Source organism: Taudactylus pleione, unplaced genomic scaffold (assembly GCF_031769625.1).
Source record: "Taudactylus pleione unplaced genomic scaffold, aTauple2 ptg000113l, whole genome shotgun sequence".
NCBI classification, from domain to species: domain Eukaryota; kingdom Metazoa; phylum Chordata; class Amphibia; order Anura; family Myobatrachidae; genus Taudactylus; species Taudactylus pleione.
The window spans coordinates 15,599,365-15,622,648 of NW_028284515.1; the positions used below are offsets into that span (position 1 = coordinate 15,599,365).

General features: G+C 41.1%; 1 protein-coding gene across 2 annotated transcripts in view; it reads right to left on the bottom strand.

Moving 5' to 3' along the window:
* Positions 1-1,527: 1,527 nt before the first annotated feature.
* Positions 1,528-23,284, bottom strand: part of PAPLN (papilin, proteoglycan like sulfated glycoprotein) — a 111,474-nt gene continuing 89,717 nt past the window's right edge. For both annotated transcript variants that reach the window (XM_088471269.1, XM_088471268.1), the window contains 13 exons: positions 23,174-23,254; positions 20,485-20,548; positions 18,866-18,956; positions 16,595-16,700; positions 15,909-16,383; positions 15,032-15,169; positions 12,018-12,145; positions 10,786-10,933; positions 10,485-10,616; positions 10,254-10,381; positions 9,926-10,034; positions 8,886-9,061; positions 1,528-7,297 (listed from right to left, as the gene is read on the bottom strand). In XM_088471269.1, coding sequence (XP_088327395.1) covers positions 7,128-7,297; positions 8,886-9,061; positions 9,926-10,034; positions 10,254-10,381; positions 10,485-10,616; positions 10,786-10,933; positions 12,018-12,145; positions 15,032-15,169; positions 15,909-16,383; positions 16,595-16,700; positions 18,866-18,956; positions 20,485-20,548; positions 23,174-23,254 — 1,946 coding nt within the window. In that variant the 3' untranslated portion in view covers positions 1,528-7,127. The remainder of the gene's footprint in view (positions 7,298-8,885; positions 9,062-9,925; positions 10,035-10,253; positions 10,382-10,484; positions 10,617-10,785; positions 10,934-12,017; positions 12,146-15,031; positions 15,170-15,908; positions 16,384-16,594; positions 16,701-18,865; positions 18,957-20,484; positions 20,549-23,173; positions 23,255-23,284) is intronic.

The following is a 23,284-nucleotide window of genomic DNA, read 5'->3' on the forward strand; positions in this document are numbered from 1 at the left end:
AACTGTCCACACCTGAGATGATTAATATGACATATTACAAGGATCCGACCATACAGTCCTTTCTGCCCTCACTATTAGTGTAAAATTAGGTTATAAGTATCATTGCCCTCCTAAGCAATACAGCGAAACGCGTGTCAGGCGACAATACAGCGAAATGCGTGTCAGGAGACATGCAGTGCACGCTGTGAAGTATGTACTATATGTGTTTTAGTGTGTTCACCACAACAAAAATGATAATTAACTACTAATGCGATGGGTGTCTGGTAGACTTTTGGATGATATAAGCAGGCGGATGTGACCCAGCATATCAATTGATTACTATCTTATATACCTTTTGTATTTAACAATACATTCATGAACGCTATAGGTTACAACCAATTGTTATGGTTCCAAGACTGTTAACCTGCTAGCAAACAATGTGGCACTCATTGTTATTGTATCACATAAGCTGCAACAATAATCATAGACCACCTGATACACTCATACCCCTTTTACTCCAGAGCTAAGTCCCGGGTTATTGCAGGGTTAACCCGGGCAGCTCCTTGGTGTAAAAGGGGACAGGGTCGAGTGACCCGGCAATGCAACCCAGGTAACCTGCAGGGTTTAACACGGGAATAACCCGTGAAACCCTGCAGTGTAAATGGCGCGATCCGAGTCACGGTGACCTGGATCGTGCCGCATGCTTATGCTTCTGAATCCAACTGCTACACCCGATTCAGAAGCATAAGCATCTACCCAGTTGCACGGTTTTGGTTCAATAAATTGACCACCAGATGGTCTGACATAAACTACGGGTACCGTTTTTTAGACATCAAGTATGAGGTCTTACAGTTTCTGATCCAAAGAATTGCCTAATTTTGGGTATACATTAAGTACATGTGTATAAATCAATATTGAGATCTACCCTTGAAGATGTCTCATAAAGAGACGAAACGCGTAGGGTTTTAATGAAAGGTGGACACTACATTTAAACATCTGCTGATCGAAAGGTATATCCCTTTCCTAAGATTGGAAGGCTGTGCATTACCAAATTGTGTAAGATTGTCCATCTAGCATACTGTTAAATTTTAATAAAGAATTATTTTACTTTCTATTTTTCTAATTCTTACTAACGTTGGCCTTGGGCCTGTGTTTGGGTGTCTTGGTACGAGGGTATCTTTTTTAGAACCTCGAGGAGGACTTAATGCGAACTCATAGTTTGGACTAATTGATCAAAATTGAGAACGAGTAGGAATAACGGTGAAGTTGTCTCTTCAAAAGAAAAAGAAGATGTATAAGCCTTTGGAGAGATTGCATTGTGTTTTACAAATTTTAAAATAAATTGTGTTGCGATTTAGCGCCCCATCAGTAATCCATTTGTAAATCTTTGAATTAGTCCTTCTAACAGGGGACTTACTGAAGGGTGCTGCTGTATGTGAATTTATCAGCGCAGTTTGGGATTTTTTGTGATATATAGATAGATATATATATATATATCTATTTATTAGTTTGCACCTGTTTATGTAACAGAAACAATACGATTTCACATTGTATTTACAGTCAGTTTATTTAGGGTTAGAGAGTATGATGGGAAAAAGGGGGAAACTGCATTATGCAATAAAACAGGACTGCATCATCTTATAAATATATTCCCCAACACTTAAATATATAGCACATACTTAATATCTTTAAATAAAAATATATTTAATTAGCCAGAAGTGCACTATATAATAAAAAAAATTACCAATATTCTATTTTGATGCTAAAGTTAGTCTTGGAAATACTGGTGGAGATTGTTGGGGTTACACAGCTATGGTAGAATATACCCAATACTCTCCTACTATACCATGGAGAGCTCCGAGTGCAGCTTCCTGCTCACACTACTAATGATTTTCCTGAGTGACCTTCAGCATTGCTAACCCTATACCCTATACAGTGCTTCTTAATGTATAAATGGGCAATGCCACACTCTGCTTCCTGCTGTTGCATTATTTTGTTTTAGAAATAATTGTCTACGGGTCCAAACGGACAGCTAACATCTCTTTGAGATCTATCTGTTATCAATTGGGACTACAGAAAATGTGGGTGGAAGATGAGCGTAACCTCTCCATGTGTGCTGACATTCCACTCAATAACTGTGCTTAGAGGGATGGATTCTTAGGAGCCCAGAGGAACTAAACCTTTCAGATGTGGCCACTAATCTGGCCCCCCGATCTGTCGGGTTAAGATCACCTTAAAGTATCGTTATAGATTATGGGCTAAATGTAATAGCTTTCGACTCTGCGGGGATTTATTTATGGTTTAGCCTTTAAAAGGAATGTCACTTTAAAAATGCGGTGAGACTCTCATAAAACACTGCAGCGTTGGAAGTTCGGAGGTTATTACATTTATCCCCATATCTGTTGACTATGTGATCCTGCTTGCAGCCCTCACTAGTTAATAGTCAATGTTGACATAGAATGCACCATGTTGGCATCCTCAGAATGTCAACATATTCACTATTACGACACCTCAATATCGCCATGTGAAATGTTCACATTCTCAGGATGCAGAGAGTTAGATGCCACCAGGAAGGTTAGGGTTGGGGGGGGTTTAGGGTTAGACGCTGGGGGGGAGGGGGGGGGGGGGGTTAAGGATGGAGGGAAAATGCTCACCGGAGTGCCCTTCAGTCACATGTCTGGTCCCATGACCGCCAGCAACAGGAAGACGCCACGATAGGTCACTCAGCATAATAAGCATACAGCACTAGGAGGTCAGTTTTCTTGAAAATTGCCCAATCAGCAACACACACAGTAGGTGAGCAGGATTACATAGGAGCTGAAACTTTAAACTTTTTCTAATTTAAAGAACTGCAATTATATATATATATATATATATATATATATATATATATATGTGTGTGTGTGTGTGTGTATATATATATATATATATATATATATATATATCTGTCTTGATGATGAGAGCTGTCCAGGTGAAGCATTATATAAAGCAATGCGGTCAAGTGAAATTAAAATGTATTTGTACTTTTCTTTGGAATAAAAGCCTGGTTTCAGACGCAAACATCAAAGGTTTGTGGAGAGATGATTAAATAATCAAATGTGTAGCTGTTCAAAAAAGTTGCTGAACAGACTAGTGCACTGTTGTGTAATAATGATTCTTTTGACATTTACTAGTAGAAAAAGATACACACACACATTGGTCAATACACTATCTAATATGGGATATATTCAATTAGATGCGAAAAGTCCCGTATTTTTTGCATGCCGGACTTTTCCCCGAAATCGCTGATTTTCCATGCGAAAAAGTATCGCGCTCGTCCCCGCTTATCCCCTTATTCAATTAGAAATCAGCAAAAACGGGACCCGGCAAAACGCAAACAGACGAAAAGTGCTGTCAGTTTTGGGAAAATCAGCCTGACACCCCTAAAAAAAAAAAAAAAAAAAGGCGCACTAACATTGAGGAATCACTATAGATACCCCTGAATAGCCCTGCTGAAGGTATTTGGGGTACTTAAATGCTCTCAATAGCTGCTAATTAGCATATTTGCACAAGTGGTGAAGAATAGCATTTAGCAGTTTTTATAGCAGAAAATAAGGTGCTAGCATAATGGGGTACATGAAAATGGGTGCTAGCATATTCTAAAGTGAAGTTTAAAAAAACGTTAAAAAAAACACCTGCCGCTACCACCTGCAAACTAAAAAACACCTGAGGCATACTTGGGAACCCCCCTGGAGTCTATTTCACTAGTTTTTAAATTTGTCCCCCAACTTTAGACTTTTTCACCCCCAAAATGAAAGTATTTTAGGGTGATCTAAAGTATTTTTTAAACTTTTTTTTTGTACGCAGTTTACTTTTTGGGGGACTGTCCCAAGGGTCCAGGGGGGGTTTTCCAAAGTTTGCACCCCAAAACCCCAATTCTGCACTTTTTTGCGACACCTATTCATAGGCAAAACTTTTTCGCCAGTTCCATTGCATTGAGTTTCCGCACCAGCGAAAAATCTCCAGCATTGAATATGGAGGAAACTTATCGGATGGCGAAATGACGTCACTCCCGAAACTTTATCGCTGAAAACGGCTTTTCGCCGCTAATTGAATACGGCCCATAGGAGGGAAGGTATAGTGTATGTGTATCTCAAAAAAATTTTGGGAACAATTAAAATGCTTAACTAATCATTTGTTGTATCTCAGTAAATAAGAGTGTCCATGGTTACCACTCGTGTGTGTGTACAAGCTGGTAGAACCTATATTGAACTGTTTTTGAAGATTGCCAGTTTTGTGTAAACAGTAAATCTACGACTTAACTTTTACTAATGGTCTATTCTAGCATTTGTTCGCAATGGACAGTAGTAAAACGTTTCCATGTTGGAGTGATCAGAAAGTACCGTCATTTAGTAAAGTTGGTATAGCTGTTACATTACTTCCTTGCATCATTAATTATTCAGCTATTAAGTAGGAAATGCAGGGAGTGGACCTTCCCTGTATCGCGTACTATGTACCTGGGGTATAGTATATCTTGACATTCCTCAAACTGTTTTGGGTTTGTCTACCTGGAATTTTCCCAAGAATTAAATGCCACTGAACTAACCAAATCCATTCCTCTATCTGTTCTACAGTATTTGATACACCTCTCCCCCCCCCCACCAAAAAACAATGAGTGCACCAAATTTCTTGTGGGTGTCCCAGGTTTTGGGGGTGTTTTTTATTAAAATTTCTGGAAGCCCTAACTTCAGGCTATATTCGGTTTCATCAGCTTGTACAAAGTTTTACACATATACAGTATGAATATTACCAAATACTATTTTCTCTAAGAACCACTTATAATTGAGCAATATATTCTCTTTATCATATCAACACACAGGGAACAATATATTCCGCAACCATATTTTTTTTAGTCCTTAAAAATATATATATTTTTATAGTTAGACTTTTATGCTTACACCTATAACATTCTCTCATAGTGTTTCTCTTCACTATATAATGCACAAACTTATATATAATAAGTACATGTAAAACTACATTTAAGTCAAACTGTGGAACTGCAACACGGCCTGTTTTTGTTGGGTTGTTCAATACTTTACATATAAAGAACGTGCAATTCTGAGTTAAACATTATAGTATAGTCCTTTTTTTATTGTTACTTTGCTGCTGTTTCTTTTTTTGAACCATTCATTCACTTATTGTGGAATTTCATCCAATTCTCTGGCAGTTTATTTTTACCTCACTAAATCCGTTTATATTATAGTCGTTCCCCCATTTTCGGCATGTAAGGGGTATACTCAGAGCTCCGGAAGCTGCTGGCCATACCTCCAGTCCCACTCTGCACTGTATAGATGCCATGCGCATGGCATGTGAGAGAGGGCCTCCGATCCTCCCCCTTTGCCATGGGACACTGCGGCCCGCAGGTGGAGAAGTGTCCAAAAAGAGGGACTGTCCTGCCAAAATCAAGATGGTTGGGATGGTACTAAGTAGAATAATGTACATTAAAAAATTGTTTCAGCAAGTAAAGAGTATTGTAAAAACTTTTTGCTGCTACTTAGAAAATGGTATTTAAAGGAACCCCTGCAAGTTTATCTCAATCACTATTGTATGTTGCTGCTGATTTTTACTTGAAACACATTTAAACTTAACAGCTCTGCAGCAACAGAAGTGAACTGTAAGATTAGTCTGACATCTGTAGGTTATAGTACAATACATGTGCAAGGGATTTCTCCAATTTCTGGTGTAAATAATACATGGGGGGGGGGGGGGGAGTTTGTGTCTTTACAAATTTGTAACAAATTGTTCTGCATGTGGTGTTAAAACAGCTTTTGTACGTGCTACATTTCCATCATAAGGCAGGGGGAAAAAAATCATATTGGAAGCTTAAAGAATTCAACTTAACATAGTGACACCATACACTAAAATATCACTTAGTCGCTACTTAGAACATGTGAATAAGTATTTCCATCTCCTCTTTTTCTTTATTTAATTTATACACCACTGTCGTCACACTTTTTTATTTTATGTTTTCTTACTTTTGTTTATAGAACATACAAGTAATCAACTAAAGCACCTAGGGGAGAGGAGGGGTACATATTATTTAAATACTTGGTTTGCTTCTAGCTTATTACCATCTTACCAATAGAGCTCTTATTATAACAATTAGCCAGTGCCGTATACATTATGTTAGAGGATGATCAACTGGCCAGTACAAGACTCTGTTGACTGAATGCTTCTGTGTATCATATCTTAGTTCTGCAGTTACTGGAATATTCTTTAAACATTTTAGGGCAGCAGAACTGTAATACATTTCTGGATATTGTATGCATGAACTGGTTATTTTTATTTTTATGCAAGGCTATGATAAATGTTGATGGAGCAAAGTACACCTTGCAATTTGAGCTTTTAAACCATTTTACTCCTTGGCAGTTGGCTTGTATTTGTGTTATTTTTTACCTTGTTTGTTTTGTGTGTTTATTTAAGTGTTCATGGTGGTGTAGGTTTGGAATGTTCCGTTAACCATTACTCACACCATGATATTTTTGTTAACCTATATAGTATAGTTTGAAATACTAAACGTTGTAATACAATTCTCGGGTTTAGTTGTACAGGTGCCAAGGAAACATCTAACCTAGCCTTGCTATAATACCCCCTGCTGTAAGTTAGTTTTGGGTGTAAAACTGTACTGTAGATCTGAAAATAAAACTGACCCATTAAAACTTATATGCTGTAGCAAAGATTGGTGCCCTACAAATAAAAGGAATTATAAAAGATTAGCTATCTACTAAATTCATGCATGACTGGTGAGTTTATACTGTTAGGGGTCTGTATCAATGTGTTTCTGTCCTGTGACAAGTGGGTAACTTTCCACGGGTGAGTCTCACTTTTGTACAGATCCAGATCATGTCATTTTTTTTTGGGGGGGGGGAGAGAGGGAGATATTACACTGACCAAAAACTAACCTTGAAATTATTTTGGGGTGGGTGGGTTAGGTAAAGCGACAATTTTGGATTCTTTATACATTTGCCTTTTACATTCTTACAGTGACCTACACAACATCCAACCCCAACTTATATTATGTCCTTGATAATTCACAGATCTAATAAGGTCCTTTAGTCACTCCAGCTTTCTCGTCATCAAAGCACTATAGACACCTTACAGAGAGTCTCTCAGCCGTGGTGTCGTCTGTGTGATGAGCTGTGCTTAGAGCAGCTGGCGCAACAGAAGCTGCTGTAGTATTCATTGGCACAAAGTTGGGCATAAACAATAAGGTCACAATTAGCCAGTTCAGGACTGTCAATGCATTCACTATCGGTTTCCATGTTTTTAACTGCGGATGCTGAATGGAAAAAAGAAAGAAAGAAACGGTAATATTTCAATACTTCTCTGTATATTCTGACCCCAGTATTGGAGTCAAAAAAGTTACGCTATATTTATTTTAAAATGAACAAGGACTGATCTTGGATAAATAAATCAATGTTGTTATACATTGTATGATTGCACTTTTTTGTTTAAAAGCTTGCAAACCTTTTAAATTTCACCAGTATACCTGCTATTATTCCATATTTTCAATAAGTGCTATGGAGGGGTCAATCCTATTTGTTTTGTTTTTTTTAAGTACAAATTTCAGCTAAAATGGAAGTTTTTTAAGTCAGTCTTCAAATTCTCTAGGCTGTTTAGTGTAAAAATAAAGATGTGGGTCTGGGAAACAAAAACAGTTCAGGGATTGTAATTTATTTTATATTTTGCGATGGTGATTTTTCTGATCATCTATGTAAGTTAGCAATTGTGTTTGAGGCTTGTGCTGGAGACACATAGGCAGATCCATACTAGAGCAAGCCATCAAAACAATCATATTTCAGATTTGTTTTTTTTTCTTGCTTTGGATCCCTACGTCTCTTAATTTTTAGGCTCTCCACTTTCTGAGCAATTTCAGCCCTGGGCTAACCAGTTTGGGGCTGGACCCCATGCTGTCTGTCTCCCTGCTGGTTCAGCCTGGTGCTGCTTATTGAAGATTAGGGAGAACCCCACACCATTTTCCCAAAACCATACCAGGCTCAGAGGTCCTGGGCTGGTAATTAATTGTGGGGCGTGTGTGGGGGGGACTAAACTGCCCACAATGCACCTAGGCAATGGCTGGGAGGGAGGGGCCGAGGAAGAGAAGTGGCCTAAGTGAACTTAGACATGGCCTTTGCTACTAAAAGGAAAGACATTGAGCTTAGTCCCTCCCACGTGGGTAGATGTGTGAAGAGTGCGGTCGGGATTGTGCTTTGCAGGGACTGTCAAAAACACTGGTGAGATCGGATCATGTAGGTCAGTGTGATAAATCCCCTGGTAGTGTCACACTTATGTTAAGGCCTCCATACATCAGCAATCAATTGTGGCAATTTTGCAATGGATTGAGTATAAAATCGGCAATGTATGGGCTTCACAGATCGCAACCAAAAAGTGGTTGGAATTGTTACAACAGATTTTCCAACATATTGGATGTCACAGATGGATTGGGGCTGTAGATTGCTAGTGTATGGACATGACCAGCAGATTTGCAGACCGTTACTAGTAAAACGATGGGCCTTTCAAGATTGGCAGATCTGTGTTTGCTGCAATCGATCTGCAAATCCCTGAAAAAGATCTGTCATGTATGGGTGCAGATTGCTAGATTGGGAGATCCTAACATCGGGCAATAAATCTTCAAATTGTTCAATTGTGGTTTTCAGACTGCTGATGCATGTTTTATACAGTAATAGGGCATCTCTCTCCCTCTATTTGCCAATGTGACCTTTTTATACCACATTCATTTACCGGAAAGGGCCAGGGCAAGACAAGTATAATGTACAGGCAAATCAGCTGGGTGGCAATGACCAGAGAGCTTCTCATGACCCAGTGCCCATATAGCAGCAGAAGAACGAACATTCCATGTAACTTACCCACTGGCTTATGCCTGTTCACTCTGACTTCTGCACTGGCACTAACTGAGTGAGTGCCGCTATATGCGTTACATGTATAGGACCCCTCATCGGCAGCCTTGGTGTTCCTTATCATCAAGCTGCCATCAGGAGACACATAGGTGTGACGTCCATCTGGCTGCACGGGGACACCATTCCTATTGGGATAAATATCAGTCATGTAACGTGTCATATTTTCAGTGACGAGGTCTATAGAGCTCAGCCCCCAAAAGCAGTGAATATAGTTGGATGTGTTGCCAATGTGTATGTACACACCAGCGGAAGCCTTATCACTACAGACAGCCCAGTTGCCTAACTCAGAGGTTCCCAAAAGCGGTCCTCAAGGCAGTTCAGGTATAAAAGATAGCCATGCTTGACCACAGGTGACTTAATTAGTACCTCAGTCAATTTCATTTAACCACCTGTGCTCAAACATGGATATCTTTAGTACCTGAACTGTTGAGGTGACTTGGGGACCACATTTGTAAACCCCAAGCCTAACCAGTTGGATGGTTTATTGATAGATATGTGATGTACAGCCATACTCCCTGTGATACACTGGTGTGGATGGAGCAAAGCTTGCGGGTAGAGGTATAGGATGCTGGAGTAGCAGTAAATGCAAGGTAATATGCAAGTCCCTCATATAGGAGCTATGTAGGAGACTGTCTCCCACCATGTCACTCTTCACAGTACAAGACCAGATGGCCCCTCCACATATTCAGTAATGATTCTGGTGGCCATCTAGGAACAGAGCATGAAGCCTCCCTGGAAGGACAGGAAGGCTGGAGTCTGCGCAGTAGCACACTCCTCTTTCAACATGATGTTCTATCTTAGAATCTGCATGTGCCCTGCTCAAAAACCTTTTGGCTCCAGCACTGGTGACGCTTATTAGGACACAAGCCAAATAAGTCTATTATTCTAAGAAAAAACCATTGGTTAAACACATTATCTATAGATGCAAAAACAATAGCAGATTTGGTCATACCTAAAATGTACACTTGGGTAAAATAGAAAGTTGTTACCTTGACCACTGAACGTTGACATTGTCACCTCTCACCACACATGTCAGAGAAGCGTCTTCACCCTCCCGCACTGCAACACCGCTGGGCGCTTCAGTGATTTTCAGCTCCCCTATAACAGAGTGTGATAACTGTAAATGTTGTGTCTAACAAGCATTTGCTGTATACTATATCCGGGGATGTCAGGAGCATTACTTTAGCTTACTTTCTGCATTAAGTGTTCTGTTGGTTGTAGAAGCCAATTAGTCTTGAAATTCATACTTCTAGATGATATCATACAAGATATCTTCATTAGACCTTCTATATGTCAGTGGCATTATTATAGACCAACCTCTGATATTCAGTTTAATCTGTCTGAATTCTCGGCGGGGTCCCGCTGTAGTGGCGCATATATAGATCCCAGAATCTTCCGAGCTCACGCGGCTTATGACAAGAGAACCATCTGCTTGTTTCCTATACCTGGAAACATACGGCAGGTCAAGTGATGCTCATCATCACTTGCATTGTGTTTGTTCTTTCCTATTACAGTCTGGTACAACCCTCCTCTAGTGAATGATCATACCTAACTGAAGGCAATGGCATCCCATCTTTTTGCCATTCCACAGTGGTGCTGGGAGATATTTCCAAATGACAAGAAAGTCTTATTCGATGACCAAGATTTGCTTCCAATACCATGGGGTCTGTCGAAGATGTCCTAAGCAAAGAACAATAAATACTTTTTTGAAGTTACATTTATATTTTTCATGCTTTTTTTTTATTTGTAGAAGTAATTTTTTTATGCATCATACAACAACTTTTTAATCCCTAAGAAAAATTACTTTTGTTTTTTTTTTTAGCCTCAATTATGGAATTCAGCAGATTACCTTCTCCCCGAGGGCACAGTGCGACTGCTGTGCGGGTTATCTCTCGCTATCTGAGCAGCAGAAGACTCCGTTCTCCTTATATTTTCATTCAACCCTCTGCCCTTGTGACCAGCATGATGTGATCTTTGTCCTCCGCTTGACTCCCTTCCTAAGATAATGTCACAAGATAAATATTTCATGACTACTAAACTGGTTTGCACTTATCAATAGCCTATAGATTTTGTTTGTTACCACCCCACAGACCCACCTCTATGTAAGTACAATAAATGCATACAAATTACTCTAATCATTATTTCCATGTCCTACTTAAACATGGACTAAAATAGAGCAATGTACAAAATAAAAATGGAAACAATTATGTAGCAGAGTACCTCCCCTACCCCCCAGATCAATGCGGCCTTACCACAAGTATGGGCCTGACAAGAATGACTGTGTACCATGGTACATATAAAGTAAGGTGTTATCTCACATGGTGAGAAGTGAGTCAATACTATTTTGAAAAGTAGATTATGAATCTGCATGAAAAGGTACCGTAAAACAATATTCATAGTGAACACTAGATAAACTATGATAACAAAATAGAGCTAGTAGCTGCCATAGACTTCTCGTACCCCTTTGTAAAATACAAAATACTGATGGCTAATTAATTTTATGGACCCTAGGTGTAGCACATTATGTCGACAAAAATCATTAGTTCAACGAAAGACATGGTTGTAATGTTGACATGTTCATGATGTCTACATAAACCATGTCAACACTGCTGTAATGTTGACAGTGTGTTTTTTACATAATGGTCTCCCTAATCCTAATGGAAATGTTAACATTATTACATTGTCAACATTCTGCAGGTGTCAGCATTAATGATTTTAACATTAATCATTGTAAATGGTGACATTCTGATCGGTGTCATTTGCATTAGGGAATTGGAATGTAGAGCTGCCCTACTACTGAATTTAGTCCTATGCAACAGTCTAATAAACAAATGTATGGTCCTGTCAGTGCAAATAATGCACTCTGACCATGGAACACCCAGTGACTGGGAGAAGGAAATGTCTCCTAGTCAGAGAATGAGCCCCCTGTGGGTCAGATCTGGTCACTGAACATTCAGGAAATGTCAACCAAAATATTTCTATTATATGTCACACACAGCAGTATACAAATCTATTATAATGAAAGGTACCATCAGATAGCAATGGTGTACTGTATATTGTAGGCAAGGGTTATAAACATACCATTCACTTCCAGCTGCACTGTGTGTGTTTCTCTGCGGTTGCCGTTGGAAACCACACACATGTAGCTACCAGCATCCTCAGCTCGAACATGACTGATCACTAAGGAGTTGTCCGATTGGTATGTGTGCCTATCCAAACACAAGCAAAGATAGTCGGATGGTTATTGGCTTCTACACCACTAGTTATGGTAGCTGGCTATAAAACCAAATTTAATTTCATCCAATACGAAAACACTCTAATAATATTTGTAGGCAATATTATCTAAAACTTAAATTATAAATAACATTAATGCGCTTAGTCAGTCTTTATGAATACAGAAATTGTTATTCACCTATGGCCAATATGATATTGCTGGCTGAAAATAAAGGATTCAAAATATATAATAAGAGTCACACGTGTGACAAAGGGTTAGTTTTTCCCACCTTGGATGCACTTTATTTTTTAAGTCTTTCATCCCCCAACCCAAAACTCTCCAGTCTTAAAGAAAGGTGGGTACCAGGCATGATCAATAAACATTTAGTACACTGGGAACCTTTTCCTTCAGATACCCATTTCCTGGTTTATGCATTGTATATTATGTGCTTCTCGGCCTTATGGCTAAGATCAGGTATACGCTGTGTGGTTTAAAGGTGCCCCCAGCAGGCGATGGGCCTTCACCTGATCCTCTGGCCAAGAGGCCGGCTGCTGGAAGCCTGAGGTGCTATGTGCCCCTGGTGCTGCCTGAGCCATGGGTGCAAAAGTCACTGGTGATGGACAGCACCACTGCACAGACTATGGCATTTATTTTTTGTCAGGTAGCACCATTTCATTTTTCCATTGACCTAGCATTATGGCCGGGGCAAGGATACAGTATTATACTCCTGGCTAAAAGGCTGGGGCTTATTTATTTTTGCACTTGCATTTTATTTGCCACTTCAGCACTCCTTTTTATGGGGGGGGGGGGGGTGTGTGTGGTTTTCATGTTTGTGTGGTTTTCATGTTTGTGTGGTTTTGGGTGTAGACCCTTATGGGTCCCTCTCTCCCCAAGTCATCTGAGGCTCTCTCCTTCTGTTTACCAGAGGGAAGCTTTGACCAACCCTGGTGAGAAAAAAATGTCCTGAGCATTGCGACAGAGGGAAACTGAAGACCTTTTCCCCCTAAGGGGCCTTTTGGCTCTGTTGATGATAGGGGGTTCCCTTGACCACCCTAACATCCAAAGGGGCCCTGTTGATTAATCCTTCTTTACAATGGAGCTTTTTGACTTTGAGGAGAAGGGGAGATCCAAGCCCCCAGGTCAGTTTTTCACACTGATGACTGGAGAACGCACCACAGGTTTCAACAGAAAAACATTTGCTTGTAACCGTAACAGTACACAGTCTGTAAAAAAGGCATAGCCACCTTGGGTAAGGAAAATGGGATAGCAGCAGATCACCTGTCTGCTGCTATCAGGCAACTAAACCCTGAATATGTGACATGAAACAAAAAGAAATCTAGAAGCACGGACAAGATATCCAAATGTAAGCTAACCTACCAGTGCTTCTACATTTATATTGGTTTAGTTTCACGAGACAAGCGCTGCCTGCTCCCATAGGTAAGCTAAGTGTTGTTTCGTGCCCAAGCTGATAGCCGCCGGGCTATGGGTCCAGTCCAGTGTACAGAGACTATGGGATGTGCCACCCCCACCAGAGAGCGATAATCTGCAGACAAGCAATGCAGTGGTTAAGTCTAGTAACAATGCCATTATTATTCTGGGTTGGGTACGGGATGCCTGGCGCTTGTGATCCTGGTGGTCAGAATCCAGACGCTGACATCCCGAAAGGGTTAGGATACCGACACCGGTCAGTAAGCATTCTAACCCTACCCCCTAAGCCTAACCTCCCCCTAGTGCCTAACCCCAATACTTACCCGGCGGTCGGGATGCCGGCACCAAGATTCTGACATGTCGGGATTCCGGCGGTCGGTATTATAACTACAACTTGTGTACAGGATGCCGGCATTTGGGATCCCGGCGGTCAGAATCCCAACGCCAGCATCCAGACATGGTTAGGATACCGACATCTTTGGTAGGTATCCTAACCCTCCCCCTCTCCCTACCCATCCCCCCCTAGTGCCTAACCCTTACGCCTAACCCCAATACTTACCGTTGGGATGCCAGCGCCGGGATTCTGACAGATGACAAGCATTTTAAGCGCCGGCGTCCCGACTGTCGGTGTTATAACTACATCCCATCTCTAGTGACTAGGCTAGTCTCAGGATATAAATATTTTTAACCTAGTATCTTCAGACAGCATGGCGTGGCTGCTGGCAGAAGGTCTGAAGCAGAGATGGGCAGGTGTCTGACATTAGTGACAGCCCCTATAAGATAAGAAACACCAATGAAGTGATCAGGAGAAAGTATGCTCCAGCCCTGAAAGATCAGGTTTCAATAAAGAAGCCAGAAGAGGAGTGCTGCTCTGAGGGAGGGGAACCGGAGACAGGACAGTAAGCACCATCTGGACGTGTCAGGACTGGCGAGGTATTATGGTTTCTGCTGGACTGAAGGATCAGAGGCCACAGTGAAGGTCTGGAAGGATCAGCATTTTTTTTTCCTTTGTTCTGAATCCCTGTGGGTATGTGGATCTGTGTGCCCACCAAATGTGGGGTGACAGTGTAACAAGCCCACTGCCTTGCCATCAGTAATGGGAAATGAGCCTTGCTACCACGGATAAAGCCTCCAGGTAGATACAACAATCTCCAAGTAGAAAAGTCTGGTGTATGATAAACATATATACACTGCAATACCAGCTGCTGTAAAAAAAAGTGAAACCTTGCTGAAAAGTGCTAGTGGGTATTTTTGCATGAATAAAAAAGTGGTTGAGGATTTCAAACTATAGCAAATATCCTGTAACAAAGTATTGCTAAAGTTATCAGGAAATAGCAGCTCTGCAAGATGGCCTGTTTGGTTTAATCATGGTTTAGAAGTATGAAATGCTCAACAGAGGGTGACCGGTGACCTTAGCTAGAGGGATGAAAGTAACAGTATGCCAATGTCTGACCTTGTAGAGGACACAGGACTTCCGTCTATCTGCCATTCCACTCTCGGAAAAGGGTAATCGCTCACTCTGCAGAGCAGACGGATGGTTTGTCCAGCTGATGCCTCCATAACTGAGGATTCTGCCTTGTCCAAAATAATTCTAAGATGTTAAAAAAAAAACATATAGAAGCATGGTAGATGTGAGAAGAACATGGCATCTTTCTGAATTTAAGTATCAGAATTATTTTGAGTGTGACCGGACAAGGTAATATGACGACATTTATGCCATACAATTGTGTAAAAAACAAAGTTTAGTTAACAAGGAAATCTGAAGATTTACACAATGAAAGTCGATTCATACTATATAAGCGCTTCTTAGTCATTTACCCCCTTCCTGTTCTGTATTCCCAAAGGTTGAAAATGCTTAATAAACACCAATAATTAATATATAAAGAAATAAGATGCTTGTAAAGGCTGCACTCAGGACGGCTTGTAATAAAGACTCTGAGTTCTGTTATATATCAACGTTTCAGCACTATATTTTACCATTCTTTCATCAGGATCTGTAATCCTGATGAAAGAATGGTCAAATATAGTTCTGAAATGTCGATATATAACGGGACTCTGAGTCTTTATTACAAGCCGTCCTGAGTGCAGCCGTTACATACATTGCATGGTCCTCTCCCCTGCAAGGAGAGGTAATTGGGAGGGCACCATTCTCCTCAGCAAGGAAATTCCGATATATATCTCTCTATATGTACAGTATATAAGGCAACTATAGGTAATATAAATATGCATACCAACATGCCAACCCAAATCTACAAGTGTGCTATGTTACAGGTGCAGACAATCCTATCTGTAACTGCAGTAGTATTTTTTTTACTTTAAGGAAGCATTACTTATAAATGGAGGAGTGACGAGGCAAAGAACCATCTTCCGTCGATGATCCATACTGGGTCTGCTCTATGGTTGGTTGAGATGCTCCATAACCCATGTTACTCTCATCCCATCCATGTCCTGACAGAATACGCCCTTCAGGGTCTTGGTCAAGGATTCTGACAATGCCTTGAGGTTGTTCCCCTTTTTCAATTCCAAAAGGTGTTCCATCATCAACCCCTGGACGTTCATGTGACAAACGGTCCCATTTCATTCCTCGCTTGCGGTACCTATACTCTATGGTACCTGTCGTCCTCCCTGGGATTTTCTTGCAGGAGCTCATGCATTCTTCTTCAGTTGCAAAGTTATTCTTGTTGCCATGGCAGCCACCGTACCAAAACCGATTACATTTTCCAACATCCTGCACAAAGTACCAGCGAGTTGTCCAATCGGTGCAAGGCCCCAGAGCACTGGGAAGGCTGCACATAGCAGGATAACCTGTCAAAAATGTAATATCAATAAGACAAAACAGAATTCACAGTTCACAACTTAGTAACTATAGACACAAAACACTATGTTTTCACTATCAATTGCTTCCTTTTTCCTTTCCCCTCTATTTCTGTTTCTGTTCATTCTTTTAATACTGAATTGGAATGAAATGTTTCCAATACATTAGCATATTTAGACAAAACAACCTCGGATAACCTACCGTAACTTGGTTGACTTTGACATCCTTCACCAACGGGACCAGCGGCTCTATTGAGGTTGTCAAAGCAACATCCATATTGAGATGTTCTGCATTCATCGGAAGGCATCTAAATACACACACAGTATCATTAGTGTGTACAAGGAGTGGTGGCAACTGACTAGTGGGCTGAGACAAGGAATATACTGAAGGTGTTCACTAACAGCTATTGACAAAAAAAAAAAACTAAAACAATACATTCCTGGTCTCTGTCTGGTATGCCCTGTAGACTATGTGATCTCTCTCTCATTCCTTTGCTCTGTTATCCTAATTTAATATAATAAAGACAGCACCAATCTACAGCACTCTCATGAGTCAATTCATTTGGCATACATTAGGATAAACCAAGCAGTATTTTTTAAGTGGAAAATTTCAAAGTCTAAATTAGTGGTTCCCAAACTGTGCACCGCAGCACCCTAAATTCTTTTCTGAATTTCTCAATAACAAACTTTTGGCTTAGGGGTGCCGTGAAAACATTGCTTATACTCTAGGACGCAGTGTTTCAAAAAAGTTTGGGAACCACAAACTGAGAGGGTCACCTTTGAGTAGTCGTGACTTTCACCCTGCGGATTTAAAGGTTTATCAACACATTCGCAAACTTAGGTGCAGTTTTTTCCCCCAGGGAAAGTGAATTGGACATGCACCTTGACATACGTATGGTGGACAAATGACTGCACATAAAGAAGCAGTTCACATATGCAGCTTGTAAATGAGACACACCAATGAGAAAGGAGATTAATTTGGTACATTGTTATTAAACAGTACATGTATCCTACACACAGGAGAGGCAGCCATTTTATGGTCTTAACTTATATGTATTGGTATAATATGATGCATCCCTATCACACAACTAGGAACCAGTGACATTGAGGTATTTCATTGCCAATATTCAATACATGAGTAACTGGTTCCTAGCAACTTCAAAATCTTTATTTTCCTCAAGAATCCATTCAGTTCAGCCCACAAAATGGCTGCCATCCCATGTAGATAGATTGGTTCAATGTTTAGCAAATTTCAAGTGAAAGTCTGTATGAATTAAAATGGAGTCAGTAAATGTTTTGCTCTTAGAGACAAGTTTTTAGAAATTATTCATATACAAACAAAGTATGGGGATGTATTTGTGTGATCCATCTTGTGTGACCCATCCTGACGAAACCTGGCCATATTATCTATCTAAAATTCATTGGTCTGTTTGTTTGTCTGTCTGGTTATGCATTTGGACACTCCTGCACCGATTGGGATGAAACCAACGCGAGATGATCCAGTTGGATCCTGGCCAGGTTTTAGGGGGGTTAGGGTCCCGGTCAGACCTCACTTTGGGGTATGCTGGGCAGAACTTTGACCTGTGGAGCCTGTTCTGAGCCTTCCATTGGATGGATTTGAATGAAAACTTCACAGATGTGAAACCAATATGAGGTGTTCCACTTGGATCCTGGCTAGGTTTTATGGGGGTTAGGGTCCCGGTCAGACCTCCTGTTAGTTTACGCTGGGCAGAACTTTGACTCTGAGAGCCTGATCTGGGCCTGGATGGATTTGGATGAAAACTTCAGAGTTGTGGCAATTGGTTTGAGATGCCTAACTTAATAACTTGAAGATTTAAACCCAGGAAATGCCAGTACTTCAGCTACAATCTTATAAATAAAATTAATTGGTGTGTTTGTTTGTCTGACCGGTTATGCATTTGGCAACACCTGCACCGATTGAGATGAAACCAATGCACGGTGGTCCAGTTGGATCCTGGTCATGTTTTAGGGGGGGGTTAGGGTCCTGGTGGGACCTTTTATTGGTGTACGCTGGACAGAACTTTGAACCGGTGAGCCTGTTCTAGGCCTTCCACTGAATGGATTTTGATGAAAATGTCACAGAGGGGTGGCAATTGGCTTGTGGTTCCTAATGGAGTGGTTGGGGTCCCGGTCGAAACTCACAGCGGAGTGCACTGGCCATAACTCTCCTTATGGGTGTGGTGAAAGAGCTGCTAAACTGCTAATTATTTTTGAAATGTTGACAGCTACATCAAACCCATTGATAACTTGAAAATTTAAACTCTGGCAACGCCGGGTACTTCAGCTACAGTGTAATTATATATATATATATATATATACATATACACACACACATACATACATACACACACACACACACACACGCGCGCGCACACACACACACACACACACACAGTGTTCTCTCTGTAACTAGTTGCACATGAGTAACAAAGCTAAGCAACACAATACATACTACTGGATCGGCTATTGGGTTCCTCTGATTCGGACATCCTTCATTGTTATACCCCTGGGCATAGGTCACACCGTCAGAGCAGCAGCCATATCTGCAACAAAATGAGATGCTTTTGAGTTGTATAAATAAAAAAAGTGCAGGACACTTCTAACTTAAGTAGACTAAATAACTATAAATAGACAATATAATAATAAATCTGGTCTCCCAAATGCAAATAGATTGACTCATTGCATTTCCAAGCATTTAAGACATAGTTATATTGGGCGGAATGTGCTAAAGGGGGAAATGCGTTAAAAGTAAAACCCCCCAAAATGCAGTTTTCGGGGGTTTTACTGCATACCCCATATGTACAAAGCACCGGAATGCTTCATCGCAGTGGGTAACGCCACCTTCAGAAGGACGCCAGAGGGACTTCTGGGTGTTAAACCCAGAAGTCCCTCTTGCCAGGGGATCGCAAAGGACGGTTCTTACCGGGAGAGCTATCCTTTGCAATATTCTAGGTACATACCGCGGTAATCAACTGCAATATGTATCCAAAGAGAGACGGGATGTATTGCATCGCTGATGTAGTTTATCAGGTGCAGAAGTATTATATTACACATCTGAAATATTCCATCCCTGGTTCAATATATGAATTGTAATATTTTCAAACAAATAGATGTTTTTGTGTTGATGTGTCTGTCCATAACACACGCAATCTAGTGCCTGTAAGTGTATTGTGCAAATATTTAGATTAATAAAATTAAAATAATTTTAAAGTCTCTACGCGGAAAGGACATACCTAGGTCAGCCATTAAGTTATATTTTAATATTGTTACTTTATACACATATTACATTGAAGAGTGCCCCCCCAAAAAGTTTCCTGCTTTCTCTTGTAGGAATCCCCCTGTACAATTGATCACAGTTTACATTGGGGTGCCCCGCCAACCCTTTTATGCATTTGACAGACCTATGCTGAAATTCTTTGGTAATGTTGGCATACGCATTCTAGTCTTATACATACTGTCTTGTCAGTGGCGTCATGAGGGGGGTGTGGGCACCCGGGTGTCACCAATATGCCGGCCCCTCTGCAGTGACAGAGTGGTGCAGTGTGACGTTCTCCTGCAGCACCCGGCTCCTGTCATAGAAGAGGAGCTGACAGTACAGACTGCTCAGTCTCCGGGGGAAGCCCAGCATCTCCGGCGATGCTAGGCTACCCCTGGAGTGTTGTTATCGGGATCCCCCGCGAGTCCACACCCCCTTTATTTAGACCACACACCCTTTTTTGTCAGGCGCGTCGCCAGCACGTGGGGAGTATCCAGAGTGCGCAATCAATTAGCTCCTAACTGCCATGTCACAGGCTGTGTTTGAAAAATTACAGTTAGGAGCCGACTGGTTGGGACTTTATCTCCGTTCACTTATCTCCATCCAAGGCTTAGTAAATAGACCATTGAGAATGTAATGTCTCTAAACCACAGGTAGGCAACAGGAGGCCCTGCAACTGCTGAAGAGCTACAGTTCCCAGCATGCACAGCTTCTGTGGGCCTCCAGGGTGTATCATCTACTGTATATGAGTGCGGATATCAATAAGACTGAAAAGTGATGATAAATGATGGAAATTATATCAATACACAGTCTACCTGCTCTGCCTGCAGTCATTTGGTGGAATAAAATTATCTTCATTTCGCTTCGGCGTGGCACGGGCTGTAAATGCAGAGGTATTAAAGTCACTGTAGGTATAATTAAAAGACCACAAACAAAAACACACGGCGAGCCGATGAGAAGTCACTTTGTATCATTCACTAATAATTATGTAAAAGTCAATTTGCTGCGATGTTCTGCAAACTGCGAATGCGCCAAAAATGTCAAACGTGGTGTGCGCATGCATCGCAGCAAGTGTCCGCAGTGGCAATTAGCAGCAACAAGGTGGCAGGGCTGTAGAGAGAGAGGACGGGCCTGGGTACTGAAGGGGCATGGCCAAATTGTGGAGGTCTGGCCATGCCCCCTACTAAATTGAGGCACCAGGGGGAGCTCCAGGGAATGCGATCAGAGCAAAAGCCTTTGCTTTCTTGTGCGCATGCAACATCTTTCTGAATATCACTGGGAAGATGGCGCCGAGGAGGAGGGACAAGTTTGCCAGCACAAGGTAAGATGAGGGGCTAGGAGGGGGCCCGCTGCATATGAGCAGATGTAAATGCGCCCCTGAGCATAAGGTAGTAAATTAGACTTGCGCCTATTTTGCATACAACTCAGAATCGGACCCTAAATATCTAAATAATTTTTATAAAACTGAGCAATGTTATATTGACCTAGCTGAAGTACCCGGCGTTGCCCGGGTTTAAATCCTCAAGTTATTAAGTTTTATTATGTGATGTCGTCCAAATGCATCCAGTGAAAGGCCCAGAACAGGCTCCCTGGGTCAAAGTTCTGCCCAGCGTTCACCAACGGGAGGTCTGACCGAGACCCAAATCCCCAAGTATGTCTTCTGGGATCCAATGTTACCACTCTGTGAAGTTTTCATCCAAATCCATCCAGTGGAAGGCTCAGAACAGGCTCCCCGGGTCAAAGTTTCTAACCCCCCTAAAACCTGGTCAGGATCCAACTGGACCAACTCACGTTGGTTTCATCCCAATCGGTGCAAAGGTGTGCGAATGCATAACCGGACAGACAGACAGGCAAAAAAATATATGAACAATAGACCAATGAATTTTATGTATAACATTGTTCCCAATAATATAACTATACTAGGCTATTGAATAGGAGCCCTATATACAATAAATAAAAGCAGAGCTAATGATCTTTAGGCTAAAGACAATACTCCACCATAATTTAAATTCACTAGTTATTAATATCTTTTGTTTTTGCTATACAATATCTATACTAATATAATAAGAATATTGTGTCTGTTTGTTCCAAGTTGGCCCAAAAATGACTGAAGCCATTGTCATGGAAACTGCATCATTTTGTAGTGGAAACAACTAGAAATAACCTGCACTTTGCTTCATCTCGATCCGTCCAGTTAAAGCTCAGCAATAACAAAAACAACATTTATTGACATCATCAATGCAAGAGATAGGTGTGACACCATGCATGTGGCCGGTATGGGGTGGAGGGAGAGGTACTTTGGGCCGCGTTCACTTTAATAGGCTACATAGCAGTCTGTGCACAGGGCACACAGTGACATTGGTGTGAGTGGTGGGTGAGTAGGATAGGCTACATAGCAGTCTGTACACAGGGCACACAGTGACATTGGTGTGAGTGGTGGGTGAATAGGATAGTCTGTACACAGGGCACACAGTGACATTGGTGTGAGTGGTGGGGTTACATAGCAGTCTGTGCACAGGACACACAGTGACATTGGTGTGAGTGGTGGGTGAGTAGGATAGGCTACATAGCAGTCTGTACACAGGGCACACAGTGACATTGGTGTGAGTGGTGGGTGAATAGGATAGGTTACATAGCAGTCTGTACACAGGATACACAGTGACATTGGTGTGAGTGGTGGGTGAATAGGATAGGTTACATAGCAGTCTGTGCACAGGGCACACAGTGACATTGGTGTGAGTGGTGGGTGAAGGCACTGCTGGTCACGTGGGTCACTCCTGCGACAGGGCCCCTATGCAATACAATACAACTAGAACACCTCAAATAAAAAAAAATGTTGGCAGAAGTGATTTCTCCGTGGGCGAAGCTACGGGCAACTGCTAGTTGTAAATAATTTTGCTTGTTTTCAATTGAAACTTATTCAGTAAATAAAAAATATATTTTAATGCTTGAAATAAAACACATTTTGGTAATTTATCCCTTTCAGGGTGTGCAGCCAAGAGATAAACTTTTTATTTGATTCTTTTTTTTTTTTTTTTTTTTTTTTAATGGTAATGGTTATCCGCAGTAGTACCTCCAGCCTTTCCAGCTACTATTAGAATGCTCATAATATTCACACATACATAAAACAGTTTAAGGCTGGCTAGGTCTATGATCTGAGTTTATGGATCTCTACTGTGTGCGCACCAACACAAGCAGGGTTTCAAACCTTGCGGCTAATTGAATCTGCCCCTGATTATTGTAGGTGATTTGTGAGATGCTCTGCAGTATAGAACAGCAGGAAAACAGAGCATACATACAATATGGACATAGAAGGTAGAATAAAATAAACACAGAAAAAAATAAAACAATAAAAGGGTTGGACAATTTATAGCTGCATAATTATATTTCATAACTATGCAAAATCACTTTATATACCATAAGAGAGATAGGGTGCAATACTTTATAATACACTGTTTGTACTGAAGCAACTAAACTAAAGTATAAGAAAATATGTTTCCTTACTTGGAACCTCTTGTCTGTATCGGGTGAGAGAGAACTGGTCGGAGTTGTCATAGCCCCAGGTGTCTTGCATACTTGAGACCTCTACATACACAAAACAATGTTTAGTTAAAA